At 49.5% G+C, this 27922-nt stretch overlaps 1 protein-coding gene across 1 annotated transcript in view; it reads right to left on the bottom strand.

The window, feature by feature from the left end:
- Positions 1-3766: 3766 nt before the first annotated feature.
- Positions 3767-27922, bottom strand: part of col5a1 (procollagen, type V, alpha 1) — a 46233-nt gene continuing 22077 nt past the window's right edge. Inside the window, exons 5-61 of the mRNA XM_068753147.1 lie at positions 25344-25385; positions 24800-24862; positions 24641-24715; positions 23139-23231; positions 22900-22956; positions 22761-22814; positions 22633-22686; positions 22468-22521; positions 22314-22367; positions 22181-22234; positions 21792-21836; positions 21430-21483; positions 20914-20958; positions 20386-20439; positions 20249-20293; positions 19914-19967; positions 19010-19054; positions 18816-18869; positions 18545-18589; positions 18207-18260; positions 16635-16742; positions 16059-16112; positions 15686-15739; positions 15439-15483; positions 15268-15321; positions 15141-15185; positions 14990-15043; positions 14840-14893; positions 14699-14752; positions 14165-14272; positions 13921-14010; positions 13760-13813; positions 13428-13535; positions 13244-13351; positions 12513-12566; positions 12354-12407; positions 12164-12271; positions 12024-12077; positions 11842-11949; positions 9987-10040; positions 9664-9771; positions 9521-9574; positions 9372-9425; positions 9186-9239; positions 9039-9092; positions 8838-8945; positions 8673-8726; positions 8532-8585; positions 8311-8418; positions 8120-8173; positions 7973-8008; positions 7824-7877; positions 7446-7713; positions 7120-7232; positions 5851-5919; positions 4098-4331; positions 3767-4003 (exon numbers count right to left, since the gene is read on the bottom strand). Of these exons, the coding sequence (XP_068609248.1) occupies positions 3857-4003; positions 4098-4331; positions 5851-5919; positions 7120-7232; positions 7446-7713; positions 7824-7877; positions 7973-8008; positions 8120-8173; positions 8311-8418; positions 8532-8585; positions 8673-8726; positions 8838-8945; positions 9039-9092; positions 9186-9239; positions 9372-9425; positions 9521-9574; positions 9664-9771; positions 9987-10040; positions 11842-11949; positions 12024-12077; positions 12164-12271; positions 12354-12407; positions 12513-12566; positions 13244-13351; positions 13428-13535; positions 13760-13813; positions 13921-14010; positions 14165-14272; positions 14699-14752; positions 14840-14893; positions 14990-15043; positions 15141-15185; positions 15268-15321; positions 15439-15483; positions 15686-15739; positions 16059-16112; positions 16635-16742; positions 18207-18260; positions 18545-18589; positions 18816-18869; positions 19010-19054; positions 19914-19967; positions 20249-20293; positions 20386-20439; positions 20914-20958; positions 21430-21483; positions 21792-21836; positions 22181-22234; positions 22314-22367; positions 22468-22521; positions 22633-22686; positions 22761-22814; positions 22900-22956; positions 23139-23231; positions 24641-24715; positions 24800-24862; positions 25344-25385 (4140 nt within the window). The 3' untranslated portion in view covers positions 3767-3856. The remainder of the gene's footprint in view (positions 4004-4097; positions 4332-5850; positions 5920-7119; positions 7233-7445; positions 7714-7823; positions 7878-7972; positions 8009-8119; positions 8174-8310; positions 8419-8531; positions 8586-8672; positions 8727-8837; positions 8946-9038; positions 9093-9185; positions 9240-9371; positions 9426-9520; positions 9575-9663; positions 9772-9986; positions 10041-11841; positions 11950-12023; positions 12078-12163; positions 12272-12353; positions 12408-12512; positions 12567-13243; positions 13352-13427; positions 13536-13759; positions 13814-13920; positions 14011-14164; positions 14273-14698; positions 14753-14839; positions 14894-14989; positions 15044-15140; positions 15186-15267; positions 15322-15438; positions 15484-15685; positions 15740-16058; positions 16113-16634; positions 16743-18206; positions 18261-18544; positions 18590-18815; positions 18870-19009; positions 19055-19913; positions 19968-20248; positions 20294-20385; positions 20440-20913; positions 20959-21429; positions 21484-21791; positions 21837-22180; positions 22235-22313; positions 22368-22467; positions 22522-22632; positions 22687-22760; positions 22815-22899; positions 22957-23138; positions 23232-24640; positions 24716-24799; positions 24863-25343; positions 25386-27922) is intronic.

Below are 27922 nucleotides of genomic sequence, written 5' to 3'. Positions count from 1 at the left end.
AACCCTCTTCCGCTGTTATATTTGGCTATTCGCGCGCTGATTTACTCGTGAAACCTTCTATCTATTCACGGCGAGAGCTGTGAAACGCTTCGGGGAGAGCTCGGGGGGGCCAAACGCCGAAAAGCTAAAAGGGAAATTTGGGACAGGGCCCCCGCTTTAATGCGTAATTGCTTTGGGCCTGTGGATCTCAGCCTGATGGAGGCCGCTCGCAGCCGGGCCCTGGCTCCACCGACCCACTTACATAGGAATCAGATAGCAGAGCCAGAGATTGTGTTGCAGCACGGGGGCCGTCGGATCAGGATATTAATACCAGCCTCTCTCCGCTCTAATAGACTTTGAGTTGAAGGAGTGGCTGGAGTTCAGGCCTCGAATGTGATTAAGGTCGGCCACCCAGGCGGCTCGCGTGGCTGCGTCTCTGCAGCCGAACAGCTTCCGTCTACGTTTGTGGGCCCGAACGAGAATCTGAACTCTTAATTCAGGCACGCGTGATGGATGCATCCAACCGGATTCATCGTGCACAGACGAAACCGGCCCGAGGTCGGATTATTAGCAAGGACTGTGACGTCTTAGCCGGTTCGAGACGCGACCGCGGCGCCATTAGCTGATGGAGATCAGCGAAACGCCACTGCAGCCTCAGCCTTAATGGAAAATAACAGAGGATTTTGTTCATCCAGGGAATCCAGCGAAACACTTTCATCCCAAATTCCGGCACTTCTTTTATTTACAGAAATTTGCACAATTTATTTATAATCTGTCAAAAATATCGATGACAAAGACACTCGGTGGATTTAATGGAAAACTGGTTGGATCATTTCTGGTGATTAAACCTCACTTCCTGCAAATGTTCACCTGCTGGCCAATAAGTCCCGCCCACTGACAGGTGCTGCCGTGATGACACCATCAGGATTAGGCGAAAGCGGGACGTAAATAAATTGCGATTTTTCACCTCTAAGGTTCTCAGATGGTTTCATTTAGTAAATTGTCAGAAACCCAAAGAGTTAAAATGATCCAAAAATACACGGAAAAGCCGACGGCGTGGGTGCGAGTACGAACGCAGAGGTGTGTGGAGGGATCTGAGTCATCAATTCCTCTCCCGTGATTCAGCGTCACGATTCCAGGCCACAAACTACCGCTTCACAGATTCCGAAAGCACATGACGCTCCGGCGCCGGTCTCTTCTTTTGACACATGACCTGTCGCCATAATTGAATCCATTCCATGACCACCGGATTAAATATTGATCATGGAATCACGCACATAATCTTATTTTAAATGCTTGTTCTGCTGTGCAAGGCTCTCTGCTAATGAGACACTTGAAGTGCTCTGACTCCTCACCGCCGCCAAATTGATCAAAAGCTAAGAGATTACAGATTTGTGAAATTAGTGGCGCACGAGAGGAGTTTCTATTTCAATCATCGCCGCGGTGGGTTTGCACGACATGCACACGGCCGAGGAGTTATCATTCACGTTCTGGCTTATCATAATGCCTTGTGGGATGTAAAATGAAAAGAAATTAATTAGCCGTCCACAAAAAATGCCTCGTCAGAGTCTTTCAGCAGATTTTATTGGCGGCCTCAGCAGGACGCAATCGATGGAGCTTTGAGTCATTTCATTGGTTCTGGCAAAATGGCGCCACTAAATGTCATTTTCTGTGGGCATGTAAAGAGGGCAGCTCTTAAACTATGGTGTCATTTAGCATTTATTTTAAATTATGCAATAAATACGCTACAAAGGAACATTGGCTTCGGTAGAGTTACAGACGCTACAAAAACTGATGTGTCCCGACGAATCGTACGGCGACAGGAAGTCAAAAATATATCCCAACAAGAGAAAAAACTTTACAGTTTCATGCATACAGATGAGTTTTAATGCTTTAAAAGACATACAAGAGTGGATGGCCACAGTAGAGTTGAATTTATTGACACAAAAAAGAACCCCAATATAAATTCTATCATCTTATCCTTACACAGGTTTACCAAGACCAACAATCAAAGACAGACAAATGGAAATCTACAAAATAAAACAGACACAAGACAAAAACAACGGCAGCATCACTGCTGGCTCGGGAAATGTACAAAGATGTGTCCTTTTTATTGAAAGATAAATTTACTTTTTGGTGTATTGCAGCACAATGGAAAAGAAAGCAGGAGATCTACAAGCATATTGAGTTATCTGAGCAGAAACGGTTCAAGTCACGCATCTGAAGCTTTCAAAATAAACTGAGCAAACTTTTATTGTGAAGGGTTTTAAAATTCTGTGGTCGATTCTAGTGGTCATAAGCATAGAGAGTGCATAGTTAGAACAAAGAGCGTAATTACAACAAGGGCAAAAATAGGAGACTGACGCGGCATGAGTGCAACTCTTTCAACCGGCAAAATTTGGCAAGGCACTAAAATCAAAAACAAGATTGTTTCCCTGTGTAAAGTGAAGGTTAACCTTTAAAGTAAAAATCTTTGGTAGAAGCGGCATCAAATACCGAACAGCGCTTGGGCCCAATCACACGTCCCGACTTCATCCATCGGTCAACGTCGTGCAGACGGTCCAACAGCGAGAACCCGAACGCAGCGCCAAGCCAACGGCGCCATCTTAGCGTCTTCGTGTTATCCCGACATTTTGCAAAAAAAGCAAACAAACAACAGTTTATCTGCGCAGTCCGCTGAAGCAGGAGCTAAAGTACACTGAGCAGATACGCATAGGAATGTCATGCAAACACCAGCGCTGATCATTTAAAATGTATCAAACCAAAAGAGACCACACAAAAAAAGGGATGCAACTTCCTTTCATTCAAACAACAACAACAACAAAAAACTAGAATAATACATAGCACCACAGAGAAGAGAGAATAGCACCTCGGGTTTGATTTCTTTAATGTGACATCTTCTCTCCGTCGCTGTTTGAGTTATCGCCGTGGCAACCACGGTAGGTGCTTTTTGTTCGGATGGAGGAATGCTTTTATTTCTTCTTCGTTACGCAAATCAAACGGTCACATAATATCACAGAGCTTGTTTTTGTCTTTTATTTCCATTCCGTTCTTAAATTACAACAAGGTGCGACTCCACAACTGCAACAAGACAGGTCTTCCCCAATTTTTTGCTTTTCATAAAAAAAATTTCAATTTACAAGTCAAATTTCCTCCCTTTTTTGGATAATAAAAATTTCCTACAAATATTTTTTTTTGGATGTCATCCCCTTACCCACCACCTCCGACCTCACAATTAGTCACATGCATGTTTTGAAGCCAGAAGCAATAAACATTACCAGGAAGAAAAAAAATATACAGAATGTACTTACAAACATAAAAATTATTTATATATATTTATATATATATATTTATATATATATAAAAGAGCCATTCAAAGAGGAATGGGGAGACAATTATGCACAAACAAAAGCTCCCATAGTGACCGAGCAAAGACAACTAAAGACAAGTGTGGGGGGGGGGGGGGAGCCAGGGAGAGAAATGTGGAAACTTTAAGGAAAAGAGCCGAATGGGATGGAGTCCATGGCGAACGCTGCGAGCGTCTCAGGGTGGCCTTCGATGTTTCGGGTCGATTAAAAAAAGAAATCCGGATTGATGAAATGGGGCTACAGTCGTGCAGGAGGCAGGATCCGACATTCCGTTTCAAAACTTGCATGTGATGGAGAAGGCACGCTGAGGTTTCAAGGTTATTTGGTTTTCCTCTATTCCTGTAGAATTTCATTTTTTTGCTTATACTTGTTGCATTATGGAAACAAAATTGCTTTATTTCTTTCTCTCTTTTTTTACACAAATAGAATTGTCCTATCGCTTTTTTTTTTTTTTTACGAGAAAACAAATGTATGCTTTTTTTTTCTCTCCATTTGCTCAGGGAACAGTCTCAGCCGAGGAAGCAGGCGGGGCCCACTTCGAATCCGAACTTCTGTGCCGAACTTCCAAAGTCGTTGAACATGATGTCGACAAACGGCACCTGCTCCACCTTCGGCGTGTTGATCTCAAGTACTGTCTTTTCGTAGCCCCTCTTCGTCTGTCGGAAAAGAGGCACAGCGGGGACGGCGAGTTAGCGTTCAGGAGTCAAACTCGCCACGCTGCTGACCCGAGCCCGGCCCGGAGCGACTTACCGCGCAGCCGTCGACCAGGGAGCGGATGTAGGGGTTGTTGTCGTAAGACATCTCCTCGTCGTTGGAGCCCAGGAAGCGGATGGCCTTGTCGTAGTTGTCCTGATCCTGGTCGTGCCAGGCCACGGACTGGTGGCAGTTGTACGTCATGTTCTGTCGGCCTCCGGCGCTCAGCAGCCGCAAGAAAGTCATCTGGACCACGCCGATGGGATTACCCTCGGCGTCCACGTAGGACAGCTGCAAAGAGGAACGGAGAGGGAGCTGAGCATCGAAGCGGAGGACGAGCGGATGAGGAATATCCTGAAGGTCCCTAAGAAGGGATTTACGGCCCGCTCTATGCAGACGTTCGTCTCCTGGGAGCCTCACGGCTGCGGGTGTGGCTTTAGATTAAGTGCTGTCTCTGTGTTTCTAGGACAACACTTCTATTAAAAATAGCATTACAATAGGGGCGTTCAGAGTTGACAGAAATATTGTATTGTATTATTGTATTATTATCTTTCATCAATGTTTCCATCCAGCTGGGAGCCTGCAGGATATTTCCAGGGTTTAATGCCCGCGTCACGAAATACACAATTTCAATATTTTTCTAATTATGTAAAATATAAACCTAATCATGAGCAAATTCTGCAAGAAATATGTAATTATGCTAATGTCAATCTGCTTCGGGTAATGATGTGCTAATTGCCTGGCGGTTAACCTTTTAGCTTTCTGCGCTCGTGTCAGAAAACACGCGGTGGGATTATTATAGCGCCGGGCGATCCGGGCCGATCGCACTGAAGGCTTGGAACCGATCGGCGGCTCGCTTTAGCGGCTTCCTGCATACCAACCCTCACGAGTCCGTTAGATCCACGTGGTCGCTTCGTCTCTCAGACAGGACAGGACTTACTGGGAGGCGGGCTCATGCGGGCGCCCGCCTCGTGCAGCCAGAGCAGCAGCTTCCTCTTGCACACGCATGCACACACACACACACACACGCAGACACGCCTCAGCTCACATGCATGTGCAAACCCCGAGCGCCGACACTCAAGCCTAGCAGCGCCGGCTAATAGACTCGACAAGCTGCCGATGATTGTTTTACGGGGAAAATCTGATTTGAGCTACGAGCTCGGTCCAGGAAACGAATTGTACTCGTACGTGAAGGTTTTACTGTCATGACATCACAGCGGCGCCTTTGAGTGTCGGCTCCACGGCGTCGAGTGAAAACTGTTCCGGGGTTTTCACCCTGAGTGGCACCGACGGTCCCGTGCTGTACCCGCCACTCCTTTCCCTCGCCCCGCACGATGCAGCGTGTGGATCCAGCCCAACGGCGCCGGGAAAACATTACCTCTTTCATCATGATCACAGCCGCAAGTCAGAAGTGACCCGAGTACCCAGAAGCCCCCTGGGCGGGGACCGCGTGCCTGACCCGTTCATCGCAGAGTCGAGGCACGCGGTCACTCTCGGAGACGCCGTCTTATCGAGGCAGAGGCGTGGCGGGGGGGGGGCACGGGCAAGATTTAAACAGCCGAACGCCACTTTGTGTTTCCCCCCGACTCATTAGATTCTGAACGGGTTGTAAATCTTGCCCGTGTGGCCCGTATGCCTCTCCTCCGTTCCCCGTCGTTCGTGCTGGACCATGCAGCGCAGTAGCAGAACCGCCAGCAAGCAGGGCGCCAGCGCATATACATACTCTGTAGAACCAGAACCATGCATAGCCTCAGGTACGCAGAGTCCCGGCCAGAACCAGGACCCCGGGGCCGCATGCAGGGTCACTTACCAGGGAACCTCTCTTGTAGTGACTATACCATGTGCCTGGCGAGTCTTTGGGCCATTTTGCCATTTTGCTCTGTAAAATATAAGAGGCGTTCAGGGAAGGGAAAGGGACTTGAGGTCGGAGTCCGGCTTACCAGTTTACCACGTTTGAATTCACTGAACCAGGAGCCAGGATTCTCCTTGACCCAGGATGTGAGCCTGGCCTGGGGGGGGGCATGAATTGACAGAGGTAGAAGAGGAGGAGGGAAAAACATTGTTAAAGAAAGGAAACAGAGCCGGCAGACAAACATCTCCTCTTTTCCACCCCCTTCGTTCTTCTTCTGTTTATCCTCTGAGGAGTCCCACAAACCTGAAACGGCAGCCTGTGAGCTCAAACCGGACCAGCCAGGTCCAAATGAAGAAGAGTTTTAGTCGACCATGATGCCATTTTCTAGAGTACAAAGTGCAGCTGGCTAATTGCTGCTGATTACACAGCGATTTATAACAAAAGCTCGGAGACGGCGCATATTAAACCCACGCCACGCCGCCTTGAAGGTGACCTTCGCTTGTTTTCGCCGGAGTGGCTTGTGCAGAGGACGGAATGTTGCTGCGACTTTCCCTTTTCCGTGTTTGTGTGTGCGGCCTTGCGACGGCCGCCGTGCGCGGCGGGTTGACTGTAATAGCGTTTGCAAAGACCGACAGGACGCCGGCGTTTCTTTTCACCCTCGACACAAACGAGAGGAGCCCGTCAGCAGAAGGCTATAAAAGCTTCATTATTCCAAGCTGAAGCAAACTCCTGCTCCTCTGAGGCCTCGGTAAGTGGGATCATTAAAATGGCTGTAGCGTGGCGTTGTTGCATAACCCCGGCCCCCGGCCCCCGCCCCTCCCTCGACTTGTCAAAGACAGCGTTCCCAATGTTTCGCCTCTCCTCTGCAGCCTCGTGCACAATGAAGCCTTTTCAATGCGGCTTCGCAGGTGATAAAGTCCTTCGTGGTCGCCGCCGACGGATCCGAGCGAACATCTGCGTGAGATTTAGCTTGGATAGCGTCGGTCCTCATGGGACCTCATCGTCGTGGTAACGGCACACTGAATTATCTCACTAATTATACGGGCGCACGTGTAAGTGCAATCGAGCTATCGCTGCAGATACTCCAGAGGCGTTCCAAAACCGATGAATTCATTTGCAGCATTCACAACCCAGAGACCAAAAATAGACAATAGAGGTTGCTCGTCTCAACCGCTCAGCTTGGCTGTACGTGTGTGTGTGTGTGTGTGTGTGTGTGCATGGCCTTACCCCTTCAGACTTCTTATCAGGAAAGATGCAGCTCTCTCCGCCCGCTGTGAAGTTGCAGTAAACCTTGAAGGAGTCCCGAGAGCAGCCCTGGTTTGGATCGATCCAGTATTCACCTGGAGGAATGGAGGGCGAGAGAGGGAGAGAGAGAGAGAGAGTTAGCATACGGCAGCTTATAAGATTTAAAGTCCCTCCTTAAGGTCAAGGTGATGTCTCACACTGCACTAGAAGCGTCTCGCATGCCTCCTTCAAATGGACTTGTCTTAACTTTAAGGTATATCTAAGTAGGATGCATTTAATTGTCACCATTCTCCGAGTGCAATACGAACCGTCGGGGAAGTCGGCGTGGCAGAGCTGCAGGTCCTTGCAGGTGCGGGCGGGGTTGCCCTGCGTGCCCAGCGGATGCTTCATCTGCTCGATCTCCAGCTTGAGGGAGTTGAGCGAGCCGAAGATCTCCTCCATGCCGTCGTCGTAGTCCTTGTAGTTTGCGTCCGACGCCGCGTCGTCCATCATTTGGCTGGCGTCAATGTCCCGGCGAGTTCTGCCCTTCATGGAAGCGTGCATGGGGAGCGGGTGGATGACGTCGCCGGGGGGTCCCTGCCGTGAAGGGGAGGAAGGAATTAGCCGGCGACAACGATGGCGATGCCCGTTTACACGAGTCCTGCTTGAGGACGGGACAAGAGGACGGGTCTGGTTCGTTTACTCACAGGAGGTCCGGGAGGTCCGGGCGTCCCGTTCTCTCCCTTCGGTCCGGTGTAACCCTGAGAAGGACGAAGGACAGAAATGTGTCCTTTTTAATGACAAATGGCTTCCGGATAGTTGCAACGATTGTTATGGATTGCCGTTTTTCGCTTACCGATGACCCTTTAGCACCTTTGGGACCAGGAGGACCCTGAAGACACACGGATCATTCAGTGGTCAATGTCAGCTGAGACTTGACCCCCATATTGAGTCACACACTAGTGCTGTTCTCACAAGACAAATACAATGAGGGAAATCTTACGGGCAATCCGGGCGGACCGAGAGGACCGAGTGGACCAGAAGGACCGGAGATACCCTGAGGGACGAAAAACGAATCGGCTGATTACGCTGATGGCTGAGTTCGTCCCAGATACACTTTGACGACACTCATCCTGTCTCTGGTAGATGAGTGGGCCTTTAAACGGGACTCCGGGCTAGCTCTAGTTTACTCACATTGTCCCCTTTGGGACCAGAAGATCCCGAAGGACCAGGAAGACCTCTGTCGCCCTTTTCTCCCTGTTCCCCTGGGGGTCCGATGAGACCGATGAGGCCTGGATGACCCTGAGGGTAGAGATCGGCATGCCAACGTTACCAGCACAGCACGAGCTATCAACACGCTACTAGCCCGATGTCGATGTGAACACCGGGTTCTCCGTCCTCTCAGCTGGACTCACCTTTTCCCCCTTCACACCAGAGTCTCCCCTCATACCGGGCAACCCAGGAGGTCCCTGCAGGAACACAACGGAGAGGAAACGTCCGATGAAAAGGATGCGGATTACACATTACGAGACACCTCGGGCCAGGACTCTTCTCACCATAGGTCCAGGAGGTCCATCAGGGCCAGAAGGACCAGGTAGACCCTGCTCTCCCTGCATAGAGGAACCAATTACGTAGGCGTTTAGCCCACAAGAAAACGTGTTTCATAAATGCTGCCTGACATCAAGGTGGAATAAATTGGAGTGAAAGCAGAAAGTACTCACAACTGGGCCAGGGATACCCCTGAGGCCTTCAGAACCGGGCTTGCCAGGAGATCCTTGAGGACCAACGGGGCCCGTCTTTCCTTGAGGACCTTCAAATCCAGACTCTCCCTGTTAGACAAAGTCAAAGTGAACACGTTTGTGGTTCTTGACGTGTTTGGCGCACCGGGCCAACGTGGACTCTGTAAATTCTGGATGCGTTACCTTGGTTCCCTTCTCTCCTTGTCTTCCCTCGGGTCCGGTTACTCCATGGGGTCCCTATTTAGAAATAGACGGGATGACGGATACGACCGGTGAGGAATCCGAAGGCAGAGCAGCGTATTTTGCGAGGATACAGAAGACAGTACTCACTCTCTTTCCTGGCGGTCCAGAAGGACCCGACTCTCCGGTGGGTCCAGGAGAACCCTAGTTTGAAATGGATTGAAATGGAAATTAAACATTGTTCATTTCCTGTCATTTGAATTTCACATTTTGGGTAAAACTACTTTGGAAATAAGAGTTGTGGTAAAGTAATACGAGATGGAAGCCGACACTCACAGCCTGACCGGCCTCTCCGTCGTCTCCCTTGTCACCCGGCAGACCGTCTAACCCCTGCACCAAAAAAACAAACAAAGCTGCAGTAATTCTGTTCTGTATCGCGGGGAGGGGGAACAATTCAGTCCCAGCTTAGCTGATGCCACACGTACAGCAGGACCGGGCTCTCCAGGGGGGCCGTGATCGCCGGGGAATCCACTCGGACCCTTCAAATAAATACAAGTTGCATTACGACTTTATCTGATGTAAATTCAGCGATGAGAATTTCTTGCTACGGAAAGCAAAATGTGCTTACAGGACTTCCTTTGGGACCATCGTCTCCGGGGGGACCTTTGGGGCCGGAAGGTCCGGCTGCACCAGCCGGGCCTGACTCTCCCTTCTCTCCTCGCTCGCCTCTTGGACCCTGGAATAATAAATAGTGCGTTGGTCATTCTCAATCAGGGATATCAGCAGATTAAAAAAATCCACATCCTTATTAAAACCAAGTCTTTGCACACCGACTCATCGGCAGTCTAGCCAATGATTCCTTCTCTCTCGGTGTGGAGTTGCATCCGTCGTTTGATGCTCGGATGCTACTCATTCACGTAGAAGTGGATGAAAGCGGATGGGATAACTCACCGGTGGGCCGCCGTCTCCCTGAAGGCCCGGCTCTCCGGTTTCGCCGGCGTCTCCCTGATGAGAGACGAGAGGGTGATGGAGAAGCACATCATCAGAGAGGTGATTTGTTGATCTAACATGAGTCTCAGAGTCCCCGCCTTTACGGCGGCCCTCGCTGTCTGGGCGCCCTTGTCACCACGAAATGGGGAAGAGAAAGCGATGACACGAGATATTTCGATCCATCACGTCGGGCAGATTGGACGACTACGGCGCCGCAGGGCGCTGACCTCCCTGTTCTCTCCAGACCCCGCGCCATATATCTTGTCCTCTTTCTCCTGCCTCGTTGGACAGCCGCCCCGTCCCCTCGCCCGCACGCCGGCCGCTATCATTAGTCAATGTCACACAAGCCTGCTGTCCTCCCTGCTCGGTCTGACACACCTGTTTCAGGAGGAAACATTAGTCCGTGTCATCGTCTGGGAGGCGGCGGGCCAATCAATAGCACGCCGCTGCAGCTTATCCCGATTCGCTCGCGCCTCAACTAAAACTCTTGTGCTGCAAAAAACTCTAAATGAAGTGTCTGGCCGTCGTCCACCGCCTCTCTCGCTGCTGTCAAGGAATCGACTGGAAGCAGCAGGAGCGCTCGTTTTAGAGCATCCTTGGGTCTTTGTGCTGGAGTTTATCCCAGAAGCCCCCCCCCCCCCCCCTCCCTGGTAGCCGCCCGTGTTTACCGCATAGCTGCTGAGCTAATGTGAGCTGGGAGCATGAAGGACAGCTGCTTGCTACAGATATTAGAGGCATTAGATGCATTCGAACGTCGGTTCCTCTGCCAGCTCCCGGAGCTGACGGGGTAAAGAGCGCTGCACTCGTTTGCCCGGGCGGAGGGCAGGCTATCCTCCAGCTCGATGACAAAGGAGGTGAATCAATTGACTGGACCATGGAGATAAAACAAATCAAATCGCCACCACGGACAGGAAGTGATGAGACGGTGCGCAGGAGGGGGAGGAAAAAGCTGCCAAGCAAGACCTTTCAGAATGAAGAATAAGAGCCGGAGCGGATTTCACGACAGCCACACTTAATAATGCATTCGCCCTGCTATCATTCAGAGTGCAGAGCCTTTGAATATTAATTTGCACTCTGTCCGCCCAGCAGCTGGATCGTTGCGGATGTCAATGGGAGTCCCTCTGCGTCTTTCGCTCCGGCTGCATGTCGCACATAAAAGGGGGTTTTAACATAGATGGGCCTCGGAAATGTGAAAATAATTCAGTCGCAGGCGTCGCCACCGAGCTTTCGAACCGCTAACGCTCCGCCTCTTCAAGAGCGTCCGAAGAGCCAGTCGGCTGGGTGGAAAGTGGGTCAGTCAGCGCTTCACGACGAGAGCGGTGCCAGTCGGGTGCCGGAGCGTCTAATGAACTGGCTTTGGGACCCTGTTCCAGTAGCTACTGGGACAGGCCCAGTATGGAGCAAATCTTCAACTGCAGGAATATATATGTGAAATATCCATCAAAAGGCCGATACAGCAGACTGCGTTTAAATGTGGGGGGGGGGGCTTTGCTTAGCAGGTTTTGCTTGGTGCATAAAATTACCCCGGAAGATAAATTAATCTGTGCAATAAGAATATTATTGCTGAGCTACAATCAGATCTTTTGTCGTTTTTTACTGGTGCGTTTGGAAGCTGCATGAAAACAGTGTCCCTCTGATGCGCCTGCGTGACTCCGGGGGGGGGGGGGGCCTTTAATGAACCGTTAGAGAGGCGGCAGGTGCGATTTACAACTCGGGTGCCAGGATCAATGCCCTCAAAGTGACATTCTGCTCCCTGAGTTGCCTCCGCTGCAGCATCGCTGGCTGCTGTTGACAAAGACTAGGAGAGGAGTTTTACCTTTTCTCCAACAGCACCAGGGTTTCCGATGCCACCAGGAGGCCCCTGAGGGCCGTCGGCTCCTGTGGGTCCTGAAGGTCCTCTGGGACCGGGAGGGCCGGGTGGACCCTACACCACAGAAACGCAGCATGAGTTCTTCTTTCCATGCTTGAAGCGTCAACTCATCTCGGCGGAGTTCTTACCATTTGACCGACGTCTCCAGTTTCGCCTTTCTCGCCAGGTGGACCAGGCAAGCCCTGAGGAGAGTGCCAATGATTTCAATCATGCGGTTTCTTGAAGACTAAATGCGCCGCGGTTTGTATTTGTCACTGCCGTAGCGCACCTGCAGCCCAACCGGACCTGGAGGTCCAGGGAAGCCCCTTGAACCTTCATCTCCCTTCTGGCCAAAGAGACCCTGCTGACCTCTGGGACCGGGTTCACCATCCGCACCCTGTGGACGTCACAAAGAGGATGGAAATGTCTGTGATGCTGTCGGCCCAGCAGATAACGAACGGTCCGAACTAGATGCTTACAGCAGGACCGGGTGCTCCAACGGGTCCTTGAGGGCCGGTGGGACCGGGTGGACCCTATCGAGGAGAGGAGACAACAATCACACACAGCAGAACCCCGATTGGTTTCACAGCGCCAAGGGTAATCAATAACGCATTTGGAGTTGCGCGGCAACAACTTACGTGTTCTCCTTTGTCACCTTTGCCTCCTTTCTGGCCCGGCTCGCCGAGTTCTCCCTGCAGAGACAGAAGAGATGGCAGCGTGAGACGAGGCGGCGCCCCCCCCCCCCCCCGCTCCATCCGAAGAGAAGCACGAGCGACAATACAGAGATGGAATATGACAAAGGAATACGGTTAAATCATTACCAGACACTCCCAGGAACAGAAAGTGACGCACCAAATCACAATATGTCGACTGTACCCGACTACCGAAGAGACATTTACGTCAGAGATCTGCCTACGCGCATTCCGGTTCAGACAAACGGCGTCTCCGCCTGGCGGGGATTATCAGCATCAGTCACCGGACGCAGACGCCAAAGCAGGAACGATGACTATTCTCATCTCAACCTGTTGGCGCTGAACGATGAACCGCGTCATCCATCTGTGGGAGCTTTTGGGTTTGAGTGTGACGGTGCTCATTCCGAGGCAACGTTAGTCTATTTAAAATAGAATCCTTGGAGTGGACGGGACTTCAAATAAGAAAGCGTCTGAATATGTGTAAAGATTAGCGCGCAAGATCTGTAGGGTCACTGCCACACGCTCTCCTCTTCCTACATGTCCAAAGGAAGGATCGGCTTTTAAAGATCCGTTATCCGTCAGATAAATTCCTCTGTCTTTAAGGCCGCATGGGAAAACACAAAAGGGAATATCTAATTATTTTTATACGATCGGGAAATCAACTAAATGTTGCTCGCCTTGTCGCCGTCCTCTCCAGGCGGTCCATGAGGCCCTCCAGGTCCCGGCAGACCCACGGGTCCTTGAATGCCATCTCTTCCAGCTGGGCCTTGAGGTCCTTTCTCACCCTAAAATAAAACGCCGGTTATTGTCAGATTAGGAAACATAATTGTCTTTAAAATCCCAATGATGTCACGTTCGTACCGGTCCGCCTTTCTCTCCAGAAGGTCCCGGTGGTCCTTGAGGGCCGGATCGCCCTGGGAGACCTGTAGGTCCGGCTGGGCCAGCAGGGCCGCGTTCTCCGGGGGAGCCCTGCAGCGGCGCCACGTTAGCGATCACAGCGACTGAGCCGCAACGTTCATGTTAAGCTCAGAGACCTCTATCCTCCCAAATGTGTCCATCCTTATATCTTAGACGAGGCTGAAACGGCTCAGCGTTCCGACTTCAACACGAAGACAGCTCTCAGAGACGTGGACACATTATGGAAGGTTAGAGGGGACAAAGTGGGGGACGCGAATGCAGCAAATTGTACTCACAGCAGGGCCAGGTGGGCCGTGAGGACCCTCGTTCCCTTTCAGACCGTGAGCCCCCTGCAGGACAGAATGAAACGCGAGCTTCAGAAAGGAAACGGAGCCACCGGGGAAGCGCGCTTCCTGCCTTCCACCGGACTGTCTATCTTCAATCGGGTCATACTAACCACTGGGCCAGGTAGACCTCTCTCCCCAATGAAACCTCGTGGTCCGGGGGGGCCGTCCTTACCTCCTGGGCCAGCAGGACCGGGGTCACCCTGAAGGTCAAAGCAAATTGCCCGTTAACTCTTTCATCACGGCGCTATTTTTGTGTGACTAGATGGATGCAGTTGAAACGCCATATGTAAGAACGTTGGTGGCGTTATTGCGGGTATATTTTATGCTTCCAAAAGTGCTTAAGCTAGAAGTCACCTTGGCGCCTTCTTTTCCTGCAGCTCCAGGCAGACCCTGCTCACCAGGTGGGCCCGGGGGTCCAGGGTGACCACGATCTCCCATGGGTCCCGTCTCACCCGTCGGCCCCTGTAATTGTAGGAACAAAAAAAATGCAAATGTGCTGCAGTAGAGGCGTAAGGAAGAGAAGAGGAACGCCGTGAGGAAAATTGGTGCTTTTAACCAAAAATTCCTACGGCTTTCGCAAAACATGGCACCGGGAAGATGAACAGTTGCCGTGTGGGAGGATTACAAGCCGTTAAAGCCACACACAGACCCGTTATCATGAGCGTTCCCAACCAGCGGCGGCGGCTGGGAGGGAACGACCGAAGGTTGATGCATAATGGAAGAAGAATCCTTCGCTAAGACGAAAGACGATAAACGTGTGTGCGATGCAGGTTTACATCGACTGAACTCAAAGTAAACCTGCAAAACTCTTCAAGATTTAGTGCGTACAATCAATACGAGCTGTGCAACCAAAACGACAGTCAAGAGAGCAAACTCTCCAGGACTCACCTGAGGGCCAACCACACCTGGAGGGCCAGGAGGGCCGGTCTTGCCTTGGAATCCCTGGGAGATGGAGAAAACAGAGCTGTGAAACATTCCAGCTCTTCGGGACACACCTGAAGAGCTGATTGTTCAGGTGCGTTTGCTCACAGTCTCTCCTCGCTGTCCAGGGTGTCCAGGCAGTCCATCTTTCCCTGCAGGTCCCTAATAAACGCACACACACACACAAAAAATAAAATCTTTACGTACGCAGAACAACAAATGAGAAGGGCACGAGGGGTATTTAGAGTTTGTCCTCACGGGAGGGCCTTTTGGTCCTGGGAAACCCGTTGGTCCCTGAGGCCCTGGCAGACCCTGAAACACAAGATTCCCCCCGGTCAGTCATCTCGAATGGATTTCTACATGTTAATGAGTGGAAAAGACCCTTGAAGGCAGCGCCACGGTTGCATACCCTCTCTCCGGAAGGTCCTGGCGGGCCGTCGTTTCCTGAGTTACCCTGTGGAGACAAAATGACGAGTAAGTGGCGAACTTGTGCCGCAAAATATCCAAGAAAGCAAAAAGTAAAAACCGCCCCATACCTTTGGTCCAGCTTTTCCTGTCGGTCCCCTTGGTCCCCGCTCTCCTCGAGGGCCCTTGATGAAGCATAGCATTGGTTAACGTCACAGATCTGGTATCTTGAACCGTTTTTTTTACTCTGGTGCCAAGACGGCCATCTGCACATAGGCAGGGTTCTGCTGAGTAAGACTAACCGTCGGTCCCCTCTGTCCCCGTGGGCCAGGCTTTCCTGCTGTTCCCTGTGGACACAGAGAACACACACACCCCGTCAAAGCGGCACACAAATAAGGATCTTCATGCGCCGCCTCAAGAGCTCACTGTCAAACGTCACAAATGACACATTTGCTCACGGGCAACCTAATGGCCCAGCAACTTCTGCAGCCGGGATCGATCCCACGATTGCAGGAACGGGAAGAGCCGCGAAAAGTCTGTCCAACGTACCCGAGTTCCTTTGTCGCCGTTGGCACCGGCAAAACCTTGGAAGCCTTGAGATCCCTGCGTGAGAAAGGGAACAGCTATTGATTCAAGAGGCAAAGCTTGAATACTGTTTATTCCCAAGTGTACCAAGTGCATCATGAATGAATAAAATCCTCGGCTCCCTTTGATCGAGGCACTTTAAAGCATGTCCGGTTGTCAGAATGAGGCTTCGGCCCAGCGAGGGATCCGAAGGGTCAGCGAAGGGGCACTCGTGTGCAAATGAATGCGTTCTTTCTATTCTGAATGCATGTAGGCGCATGCATCTGCAGCACAAATTGCGACCGTCATTAACAAGCTTCTACGGACCGTCGTCCGGTGATTCCGTGCGATCGATTACCTTTGGTCCTTGTCTTCCCGGGTATCCCGGCAATCCAGGGACTCCAAGTTTCCCCTGTAAACGAGAGAATCCAAATCTTTTTTTTTTCCGATTCACTTGAAATAAAAAAAATTCTGTCCTCACGTTGAGTTTAAAATAAATGGAAAAGAGATGGAGAATTCAGAAAAGGCTCTTCTCTAGGAGAGGATAGAAACATATTCACTGTGTTTCCTGTGTGTTTTTTTTGCTCGGTCTGTTGCTGAAAGACCATAAAGAGGCTCCAGTCTGCACAAAAGGCCGTTAAAGGTTTGTGTGTGTGCGTGTGCGCGCGTGTGTGTGTGGAAGGGAAGCATCCCCTCCGCCTGTTGTCAGCAAACAGATTATCCAGCGATCGGTTCATAAATGAAGAACATCAACAGCTCAATCCATTTCATGCTGCCTCATGAGCAGCAACACAAAAAAGAAATCGACTGCTGCTCAGAGGAGATGATGGGGGGGGGGGGATGTAATTTCCCTGTTAAGCCCTGCTGAGCTTCCATCCTAAATCAAACGTGATGACTGGCTTCGGTTCGGCTGCTAAACTCGGACTGATCTTACCTTCTCACCACTCGGGCCGAGCGGACCGGAGTCTCCGAGGAGTCCTGACCGGCCCTTTGGTCCCTCTGGACCATCCTCCCCTCGGGGTCCAGAAGCCCCGAGCTCTCCCTGAAAAGCACAGGAGGGGGGGGGGGGGGGGAATCAACAGCATTTTATTTTAATATGAACCACAATTGAAAAACAAATTAGGAAATGACTATATTATCTTTAGGTCTTGCCGTGACTTTTCTTCTTCGGTGCAATTTATTGGCTCATTGTTACACTTCTGTTCTCATTACTGCCACCTAGTGCCAGTTGACTAAACTGCAGCTGCTATTTAACTTTCTGTAAACGCTGTACTGTACTTTTAGCAGTAGCAACAAACCCGATTCCTCAGTTTGCTTCGTTCTAAAGTGGAACAGCGGTCCCGACTGAACACAATATTTTTTATTTAGGTTATATCTCATGAGATAATACACTTATTTGCCTGCGTTGCTGTTCTGAATTGTGCAACGCTCAGTCGGAAATCTGCTGCTGTGGGTTTATTTGCATATTTGTTTCCAAGCGGCTGCCAATCAAATCAAACCAAAGTGTATCCTAATTAAGCAGCTTTTGTGGTCTGTTCATTCTGAACATAAACATTAATATTATAAGAACATATTTAACGATTGAAATGGCTCCTTCTGGACCTTCATTTGAAATGCATTCTCAGCCTCGTATACTTCAGGTCACGCGCCGCGATTGTAAAGTAGCTTAAAGAATGGCGTGAAGTTACTTTCCCACACTGTTAGAATCTATTATTCTTTCTCTCTGTAGGTTTCTAGCGGGGCATGCGCTGAATGACACGAGTACAAACTCGTCCTGACAAGCAGCCGCTGCCGCAGAAACCCGGCGGTGGGCGAGAGCGAGGGCGCTCCTCACCCACCGCAGTCGAGCTCGCCGTAAATCAGCATCACGCAAATTACATTTGACTCGTACTTGCAAGTTGATCAAAGAGAACAACAGGGATGCTTAACAATGAGTCGTTTAGATTCCGGCCCATGCGTGTCTCCATCCGGAGCCGAGCGCCTCCTCGAATCCGGACCGGCTGCATCTCCAGTGGAAAAGCGGCTGGAGCCACGAGTCTCTCTGTCGGGCTTGATGGGGTTTAAAGTGCCATTGATTTCTCCTTCCTCTCTCCACCCACTCGACTCGGGCAGTAAGGGGTCGGAGATTTTGATGTTTGAGGTCTGGGCTGGGGCGAAGAAGGTTTTCTCACTGTTTTCCCCGCTACTTGACTTCACAAATCCTGAGGAAAACCCAAAGCAATGGGAGCTGCTGCTGGCACGCTGGTACGCTAACATTTGGCATGCTGGGCTAGCACTTTGTGTTTGCTCGTTACCCACAATTCCTCAGTAAGTCACAGAGGCTTAGGCCATCAGGGGCAAACATGTCGCAGTAGTTGGCATTTTAATTTAGTAAGGATAAAGGTCACCCTCAAACTATTCCTGAGGAATAGAAACATTTCCGAGCGCAGATGTTTCAGGTTTTCTGATCGGTGTAATTGATTCGATGGATGTTTCCAGAGCCGAGATGCGATAAACACGAACTCACCCTGTCGCCTTTGATGCCCATGTCTCCCTTGAAGCCGGGGAAGCCGTCTTCTCCCTTGATGGAGAAGCAGAGGAAAGGATGCATAGGAGGAGAATGAGCGGCTCGACACAGATGTTCATGCCATATCCTGTTGCCATAGAAACCCTTGATCACCTTCCTTTTTTTTTTACATCTGAATTTGTCACAAATTCATATCGGTTTAACCGGATTTCACAGAAATCGATATCGTTGGTAGGAAACATCTCAAGCAAGGCCGCCAGAGTCTCCGAATGATCTTCGGGATACTTTCTCAGACGCTTAAAGTCGCTCTCTGATCCAGCGGCGCGAGCTCGCCTTACCTTTTCACCCTTGTTCCCTTTGAGACCGCGAACACCATCAGCTCCCTGTAATCCAGGGGAAGACAGGCGTTAGATGCGGAGTCACAGAAGCCATCAGACTCAGCTGATTATGGCCGCTTTGCTTTTAGAAAAATCAGTCTTCAGGGTGCTTGTGCGAACCCTGACCCAGCGGGAGGGATTTCGTCTTGGTTGCATCAGCGACCGGCGAACAAGCAAGAGGAAGGACTTTGGGTTTCAAGCTAAAAATAACAATCATTGATCATCGTCTCACCTTCACACCCCGAGTCCCGGGATAACCGATGGGTCCCTGGGGGCCGGCGGGGCCCTGGATAAAAAACAAAGAAGCACACAATCGCTCTTAAATTAATTTCAAGCAAATGTGTGGTTGAACTGAGAGAGAGGAAAAGTATAGAAACACAGAATATATCTTGTGAGAGAGACGTGGAGACAAAGAGTCAAACTGACCAAGTGACCTTTCTCCCCATGAGGGCCCTCCTTTCCTGGGTGACCCTGTGGATTATTAAGAGAAATGTTATTGCATCTCATTTCGAGATAATTGCCGCCATAATTACCACAAAGCTCCTGCTAACTGAGGGATTAAGCTATAAAACTATGGGAGAACGTATCAAACCGGAAAATTGGAATAAGAGCGTTTAGAGTTCAATCTCATTTGGGATTAATATCCTTAGTGCAGAGCCGAGCTATTACCCCGTCCTAACAGCTCGCCATTCATCGCACGCATATACACACAATGTGTGTGTGTGTGTGTGTGTGTGTGTGTGCATGCACACAATGCAGAAGGCACAAAAACACACATCTAATTATTGACGTCCGGTAAAAAGAAATAAAGATATTGGAAGGAAATTGATTTCAGTCTCAAGACGCAGAGGCGTTCGACAAAGCTTCTAAGAGTCTTTCAGCAAAGAGAGAGGAGATGGGGGAGGGGGGGGGGTTATTGACATGAAAGAATGAGTAAATGAAGGAGCGCTGGGAGCCACTGAAGAGAAACTGCGGGGACTTGGTTCTTATCACTCATTCTTTGCAGCATCTCTTTTTCCTCCGCTGCTGCCGTTCAGATAAATTTTTTCGGTACCACCTGGTGCCTTGGGAGGACACGTCTGCCATCAGCGTAGGTGTCTTCTGTGCGGATGTGTGTGTCTGCACCTCCGTCTGTGTGTGGTGGGACCGTTTCGGCGATGTGCCGAGTCACGGCCAAATTATTTAGGCCAAGTAAAATGTGCTTTTAGGCACTTTGGAAGTATTGATTTCATTTGTATTCCAGTTTTGAATGCAAATTCTAATAAAATAAAATTTAAAAAAGCGCAGCCTGAGATTTGACTTGGACGCATTAAGTGAATGCGTGACTCACCGGAGGACCGTCGGCTCCTGGCATTCCTGGCAAGCCTGACTTTCCGTTAGGACCCTAAACACAAATAAGATATTAGCATGTTCACCGTTTCAGTTTAGTGTGCTAGGAATGTTAGCGTTGGCTGATGGACAATAAATACAGATGAGTTTGATGGAAATATTAACCTTGAAATATTTTGAACTGTTCTAGACAGCAAATAAAAATGTAAGCGTGATTAGCATGAGAATTGTGCGCCATTGCTAGCAACTTGGAATTGTTAATTATAAACAGTAAATCAAGCGGGCACTTTTATTTTTCTGCAGCGATATTCACAATATGTTTTTGAGTGATCGTACCTTCTCTCCTGGCGGTCCGATGGGTCCTTGGGGTCCTCCGAGACCCTGCGGAGGGGATTCAAAATGCTCAGAACATTCCGTTTGATGGATGAACTGGGAAAAAAAACGCGATGTTAGATTATCGGTTCAGGGCTGACCTGGGTGCCGGGGTTGCCCTGCTGTCCAGGAGGTCCTGGCTCTCCTTGAGGTCCCTGGAACACAAAGAAGCAAATCTCATGATATGATTTTCTTCCATGTGGCTCAATAAAAGATCTAACTGTAAAGATGACACAAAAAGAGGAATATCTGGAGTCAGACACATTTCCGACATCTAATTTCACATAGAAGGAAATTCCCAGAGAAGGAATTCCCCCCGGTCCAAGGTTGCAGGAAATCTGTTGATTTTCCATCACAACTTGGTCTGAAAATGTCCCAGAGCAGCTGCTCTAGACCCTTTAATTATAGCCAGGTGCTGGGAGAGAAATTGACCTGGATGGAAGCAAATGGACATTCCTTCATTTCCTTCAATACCTCCTAAGTATCCCGCGACTGCACAGGTGTGCAAGAGCATAAAAGGAGAACGAGGAGCCTCAACATCATCGATTTGAAGACAACATAAAGAAATGCAGAACATTTAATCAAGGTTTTTTTTTTTTTGAGGTTTAATGAATTCCAGCTTCACTTACGAGGTTTCCTTTGGGTCCAGATGGGCCGTCCATTCCGGTAACGCCCTGCAGCGCACAAAATGAACACAACGCTGAGCACATAGGGGAGGACAGGCGAGCAAAGCTGTGCCACACAGAGAGCACGTTTGTAGTTGAGGTGCAACATCATTGTTTTATCTGCACGCTGTGAGCGTGTGCTCTATTGCCTTCTAAATCTCTACATCCTGCAGAGTGATGTCGGCTGCACCTTCTGTCATATTAACATCCGCTGAAACGTCCAGGATGAGGTTCAAGCCTCGGCGTTCTCCAGACATTTATCCCATTTAGCACCGGAGTGACGCTCAATAGCGCCTGCTACCCGTCGTGCACACCCCACGAAATATATTGTTTGGTATTTCCCTGCGGGCGCTGTTTGTTGTTTGCAGTGCCGCCAATGTGATGGCAAATTATGGATTCTGATCACTAAACAGTGAATCTATTGTAACAGCATGAATGGTATGAAAAAGGTGGGTGGGTGGGGGATCGGGGAGTGCTCACAGGTGGCCCGGAAGTTCCCTGAGGTCCTTTTGGTCCCAGCAAACCACGGGGCCCCTAGGAAACAAGAGGAGAAATCACATCGCATCGCATCGGAGAAAGGTCCGATGAATTATTACATCATCACGCTGTGGGTCATATTGAAAATGAGACGTTCTCCTGAGACATCCGACACACTGCGCTTTGAAAGCTGGTGGGTTTAGCAGTCTGAAACCAAAGCAGCACACCCTAGTGGACAGCATGAGTCACTGCAGGAGAATTAATGGCACGCCTCTCTCGCTCTCTGTCATAGCGTTAGCAGACAATAAGATATGACGGGTCGTACCATCTGTCAGTGTGCGGCTAAATGTTGGCGATTTACTCACAGATTCACCGGGAAGCCCCCTGGGTCCGATCTCTCCATCGTCTCCCTGAAAAAAAAGAGAAAGAAAGAACGGGTCAGAACCGGAAAGCAACTATGAATGATAATGGGGGGGCGAAAGCGAGGATGTCGGGTTGATGGGTTGGCACAAAGAAAGAGGGGATCATGTTGCATCAGCTGGAGGTAAAGTCGGAAACGGTTTGGGGGGAGATAAAGATATGCAAAGATGAGAAAATACCAGGCAGGAAATGTAGCGAGAGCGGGGACTGGAGGGGCGCGAGCCAACAGGAAGACGACATTTGGTTGCTGTCAAAAGAGGCGATTTGGGTAAAAAGTTCAGCAAAGTTGACAAAAAAGAAAACGCAGAGGAAAGTCGTGTGATTTCTGTTTTACCCTATCTCCATCCTCTCCGGTGTTGCCGGGGGGTCCGGAGGGGCCGAGTTCCCCCTACGTTAAAAACAAACAATTAGATTTCACGTTGACACAATTTGTGCGTCTTTCACGGCGTCATGGCAACAAAACTCACTCTGTGTCCTTTTTCGCCAGGAAGTCCGGAAAGACCATCGAACCCTCTGTCTCCCTGAGAGGAGGAGAAAGATGCACCTCCTTCGTACGAGCTCCAAGAACATTATGAAATATGACGCAACAGAGGATGCTACGACTGGCAGGGGGGAAAGTACCTTGGGTCCAGACTGTCCCGGCATGCCCCGCGCACCGTCGGATCCAGGACGACCCTGCGAAGACAACAGTGACATAACCTCTCTGATATCGGGAGGTAGACGACTGCAAAGAGCGAGAGGTTTTCACGGAACCCCGGGAGAGCAATAAAAGCGATATGTTCTCACCCTTCTACCGGGCTTTCCGGTGGGTCCCAGTGCTCCCAAAGAACCGCGTGGTCCCTAAACAAGCAAAACGGTCACAGAATGTTTCTTTGAATTTCTTTGGAAATAAAAACAAGTGATATTCGTCGTACCTGAGGACCCGCGTCGCCGGACTCTCCCTTCAGTCCCGATACACCAGGAGAACCCTGGGAAGAAAGAGGGAACCATGTGTCGACGGTGGTCACTTTTTCTTGCGTTCATTTTCTGTAGATTTATTCTCTGGCTACGCACCAGAGGGCCGGTCCGGCCAGTCAAACCCATCGGACCAGTCGGGCCGCGCATCGCCAGCTGAACACGGGAGGGAAAATAACATGAAACGAAATTAGAACGGTAGATTAATTCAACGTCCATCTGATGGACGATGAAACATAACTTTAAGTGCAAATGATGGAAGCTAAAAGGTTTTACAGGCGGTTAATGTAAAGATGCAAGAGGCCAGCCGCGTGATGGGTTCGTATGCCAGCTCTTACCCTGGCCTGCTGCATGATGGCTTGCATCTGGGCCTCTTGTGCTGACACGGCCGGTCCCTTCTGTCCAGAATCCCCTCCTGCACTCATTCTGAACTACGGATGGAGTCAAAGGTGAAAGGTCAACACCGGAGCAGCAACATCGCTTGTTGTAAAACTAATTGCTGGGGGGGTGGACAAAATCTCCTCATCTTAAAGCTGAACTACACTCAGCGCCAGCCCTCCACCCGGCCTCTGTAAGGGCGTGAGCGCCGAATCCTACCGCCATCTGGTGGCCATAAGGGTGCACCGCACCATCGGGGCGGGGCTCCACAGAGCGAGTGTCCAGCACTCTCTCTCATCCGTGTACAGATGGAGCTGCGGTTAAAATGCTGATTCCATCATCACATCGAGACCTTTGCCAAGGAGCAAAATGCAAACAGCTGATTCCGACCACCGGGGGGCAACGTCAGTTCCAGTTCATCCGTCGCACGATCGTTTGCAGTCGTTGTGCAAATCGCTGCTGTTCTTCTCCCGGCGAGGTTTGCGCAGAGCTTCGGTGAATGTCGCCCTCCCCCTTTGTTATGTTGCACACAATCAGGCATGTCCCGCCCCCCCCCCCCGCCAGTCAGCGAGCTTATTGATGCTCCCTTTACTGGCATTCCTCTTTATCAAGCCTCCAACAAAATGTTCTGCGACGTTGACTCGTCGGGTAGAGAGGCCAGAGAAAGAGGAGAACTCTGGGAATGATGGGAACCACTTTGGGGTCTTTTAAAATATATTTTTTGGTCTATTTTTTTTACAGACTGTCAAAAGAAACATGCATCGCCGCAGGATGGATGCTGAAACACGGGGTCGCGTTTATAGCACGATCTCGACGGTGAACCGAACGTTGTGTGTTTCTCATTAGATCTGGCGCCGGTGGATCTGGTTTCAACAGCGGATACACCAGAAGGACACGGGTTCCTGTCCAGACGGAGCTTTGCCACGTGGCTCCAACCAGACCCCCCCCCCCCCCCCCAAAAAAAAACCCACAGATTCACATCTGCACAGCTAATCAGATCCAACAGCAGCAGTCGGTTTCATTTTCCGAGGACAAAGACAAGAAAGCAGAAAATAAGTCATTAGCCTAGCTGCGTAGCTGCACAGCGAGGAGCTGGCTTTGCTTTCTTGACTTTCGGCTCAAAGAAATGAAAACTATTGGAAGAGAAAGTTCTATCATGTGAAGCTTCCCCGGGCCGCGAGGCTAGCTCTCGTATACGCACGCCACAAGGGGCTGCTAAAGCACAGATTCACATCACAAACTATTTAAGAGGCAATTAGAAAAGACTTGAAGGACCCAAGGAGGCCCCTCCATTCTGCTGCGGCGTGTAGACCAAACGTCAGCGTTATTGATGAGGCAGATAGTTAAAGCCTGCTCGTGTTCTTATCACGGCTCAACCCTTAAGCAGGGTAACCATTGAAGCAGGCAGCCGCTCCTATTCTACCCTTTTTATTATTTAACCCTTCTTGTGGGATGCACTTACAGGCAGCATCAGGACGGTTCCGGGGGGTCCCGGCAGACCATCAGCGCCGGGGAGACCGGAACGACCTGGAAGACCCTTTAGGATGGAAAATGACACAACGATATGAGACCATGCAACACCAGCAGAAACAACGAGTGAGGGTGACAAAGTCCTTCTCACCCTCTCTCCAGAATCTCCAGCGCTGCCTGGTGGGCAGCTTGAACCCGGAGGTCCTGGAAGACCCTATTTCAAGCAAAGAGGGTTCGACTTCACACAAATCATAGATGCATTATGCAAAACAAAAGAGCTTTCTCTTGCAAAGTGGTCACACATGGTCGAAAGGAATGCGTGAGGCGACGTGGGACAAGCTTGCAGAGCTGTCTGCAGCTCAACGCTCGGATTGGCTGCGCTCTGCGGGGGCGCTCCCCGTCTGCAGGGTTTCAAGAGCAACTGTGGCTGAACAGAAAAAAAATCTTCCCAGATGAATAATTCAGTCGTCCACAACATCTGGGCAAGTCCATATTCTTGACAGGGGGGGCCCGTCCACTGCATTTATATTGCAACTATAGTGCGCCGGAAAATGTCTGCGGCAACGAGAAGAAGCTGCTTCAAAAGGAGGCTAAACGGAACAATTGTTGTGACGAAGGATGACGGGAGGAAAGAGAGAACTAAAACAAGCTCGGACGTTAACAAGGACAGCCGTCAGAGGGGGAGAATTACTTACTGTCGGCCCTTCGGGCCCGGACGGACCCTCCACCAGCATTCCCTGAAACACACAAGCACAGACATAATTACACGCGAGCTCCTCTATCTCGAGGCGTCCTTCTTAAGTGGCCCTTTTGCTGCCTTGAGGGTCGAAAATGAGCCGCCGCTGCTCTTAAAAGCAGAGAAACGATCTTGTTGCCACTTCAAAGCAGATTTTTTTTGCTGGAATGAAACATTTCCCGCCTCGATTTCTCAGCGCGAGCTGCAAACCGCGAGGATGTAAAGGTGACCTCAGGCCCCGCCCCCTGGTTTCGTGTTTTGAAAAGAAGTTGAGATATAGAGGAGTTCAAATTCAAGCGGCATCAGCATGAAATGCGTTGGGGGGGGGGGGGTCAGTATTTCTACCGCTACTTACTTTTCTGCTACTCAACACTTTGACAAAGGTCAAAATGTCCCCCCCCCCCGCCTCCTTTGATCCGTAACAGCAGAACAACGGGAGAACACGGGAGATAAAGGCGACACGCAAGGGTTACGTGCGCACACGCCTGCACGTCCCGACACACACACCTGCCTGTCGACCTTCCATCTCTAGGCGTGTGCCAAATGAATGCGCATTCCTGCATGCCACTCCCGTCGTGCTCGCAATCAACCCACGGAGAGCAGGAGGGCGAGCAAGAAGGCGCACCTCAGGTGTTCTTCTCCTCGGAGGAGCTGCAGGGAGCGTTCCATCAGGAACCCCCCCCCCCCCCCTAACCCCCATCCACACTTGAGCATCCTGTTCCTAGGGAGCGTTTTTTTAACCGTTGATTTACGGCGGGTGATTTACGAGGCTCTGCAGGACGAGCTTGCCTTCCCATTCAGGCTGTTGTGAAACTTTGCAACGTATTTGTGCATATAATGTTCACTGTATTATAGAATTACAATATATCAGTAGAAATACATTCATTACTGTTTTTGTTGTTGTTTTTTTAACACTATACTGAACAAAGTTTTGTCAGTAAATGACAGCATGTTTAAAGTATTTTAATTGTGTTGAAAATCCTGTATTCAATGATAATGAAATAATGTTATTATACTACTACAACTATTACTACTACTACTACTACTAGTGGAATCAAACCTCCAACAAATCAATGACTTCTCTGCCTCCTGAGTCACAACCAGCCATGCAGAACTACAAAATTACTTCTAATTATAAAAACATTAATACCATTAATAACACTGCAGACCGTATCATACTGCTTATGTGTAAGTACCACAAACATAAATGGAAGTTTAATTACTCAGGAAATTGAGTCACTCACCCCTGACTAACTCCGAGTAACCTTATTAAAATACCCCCCAAGGAGAATTAGCTGCAATTTCTTAACTTAGAAAGCCAAGAATTTCATTAACTAAGTTCCTCCCTGTTTCCTGAACAGATGTTTTCTGAGACATGTGCCAATATTTTAATCAACGCCATGCTGATGAAGGGAAACTTGCCAAGTTTCACTTACCCTGAAGCTCCACGTTTTACCACAGACAGTATACTAAGGCTTAACTCTAGCTTCTCGAAGCTGAATGAATGTATGTGTGTAGAAAGGGTACACTAAGGTTTGCCCGATGTGTACAAGCAGGCTGCACGGGAGGTTGTGTTCTGTAATTACTGTGCGTGCATACGGTGGGTGCTTAAACTATTTGTCCATGACGTCTCTAGAAACAAAGCAGGAGCTCAGCCGCCGTCATTAGATTATATCATCTTTGACCTCCCGTAAAGGGGAAAGACAAATTATAGGTTCCTACTCACACATTTGTAAATCTGGATGCTCTTTAATCTCCTCTCGGGACTCTTAGAAAAGCGGGTCAATGCTGTACGTTCTACGCCCAAACAGGTTTATTTGTCTTGACGTTGCACAATAATTGTTTTTCCCTTTGATCTGTCTCCTCTTTCTTTCGTCTCACTCTCTGTCATCAACTTCATGGGAATTTTCCGTGGAATTCTTTTGTAATGTAAGTGATTGTGTGGGACAGGAAGTCATACGTGGGAGTGCGGTGCTTTTCTTGCAGAGGCAGGGTTTAAATGTTCCCTCCTGTTATTCCTCAATGTGTTTCCTTTAAACTCCGACCCCCCCCCCCGGTGGTGTTATAGAAACATCTGGATGCCTGCATCTGTCTCAGTGAGTCATGCTAAATAATATCGATTCATTACACAGCATCAAAACATATGTCTGCTGGAAATGATGTAACCGAAGACCATCCAACAATAAAACACACAGGCTTGCTGACAGATGAATCTCTCCTCTCCTCTCCTCTCCTCTCCTCTCGTCTCTTCCAAAGTCCTGCAGTGTATTCGAATTGTCTGCCATGTCTTTTCCCCTTACTTCCTTGATATTGGCTCCTCCACCGGCAATGAATGTAAATTTCAGATCCTGTAATTGCTCCAATTCAAATAATCTTTTTAATCTTTACCAGTAAATAAATACATTTGTGATGACAGTATTATACTCCCATTACTGGAGTATTTCCAATTATACATTAAGTGTCATTTTCATTATTTTTTTTATTTTATATACTGTTGGGGAGTTTAATCTACACCAGTTTATTGTATTCATAAACTTA

Source organism: Brachionichthys hirsutus, chromosome 19 (assembly GCF_040956055.1).
Source record: "Brachionichthys hirsutus isolate HB-005 chromosome 19, CSIRO-AGI_Bhir_v1, whole genome shotgun sequence".
In the NCBI taxonomy this organism is placed as follows: domain Eukaryota; kingdom Metazoa; phylum Chordata; class Actinopteri; order Lophiiformes; family Brachionichthyidae; genus Brachionichthys; species Brachionichthys hirsutus.
The sequence above is the reverse complement of the archived record's forward strand: the minus strand, read 5'-3'. Positions and strand labels throughout refer to the sequence as shown.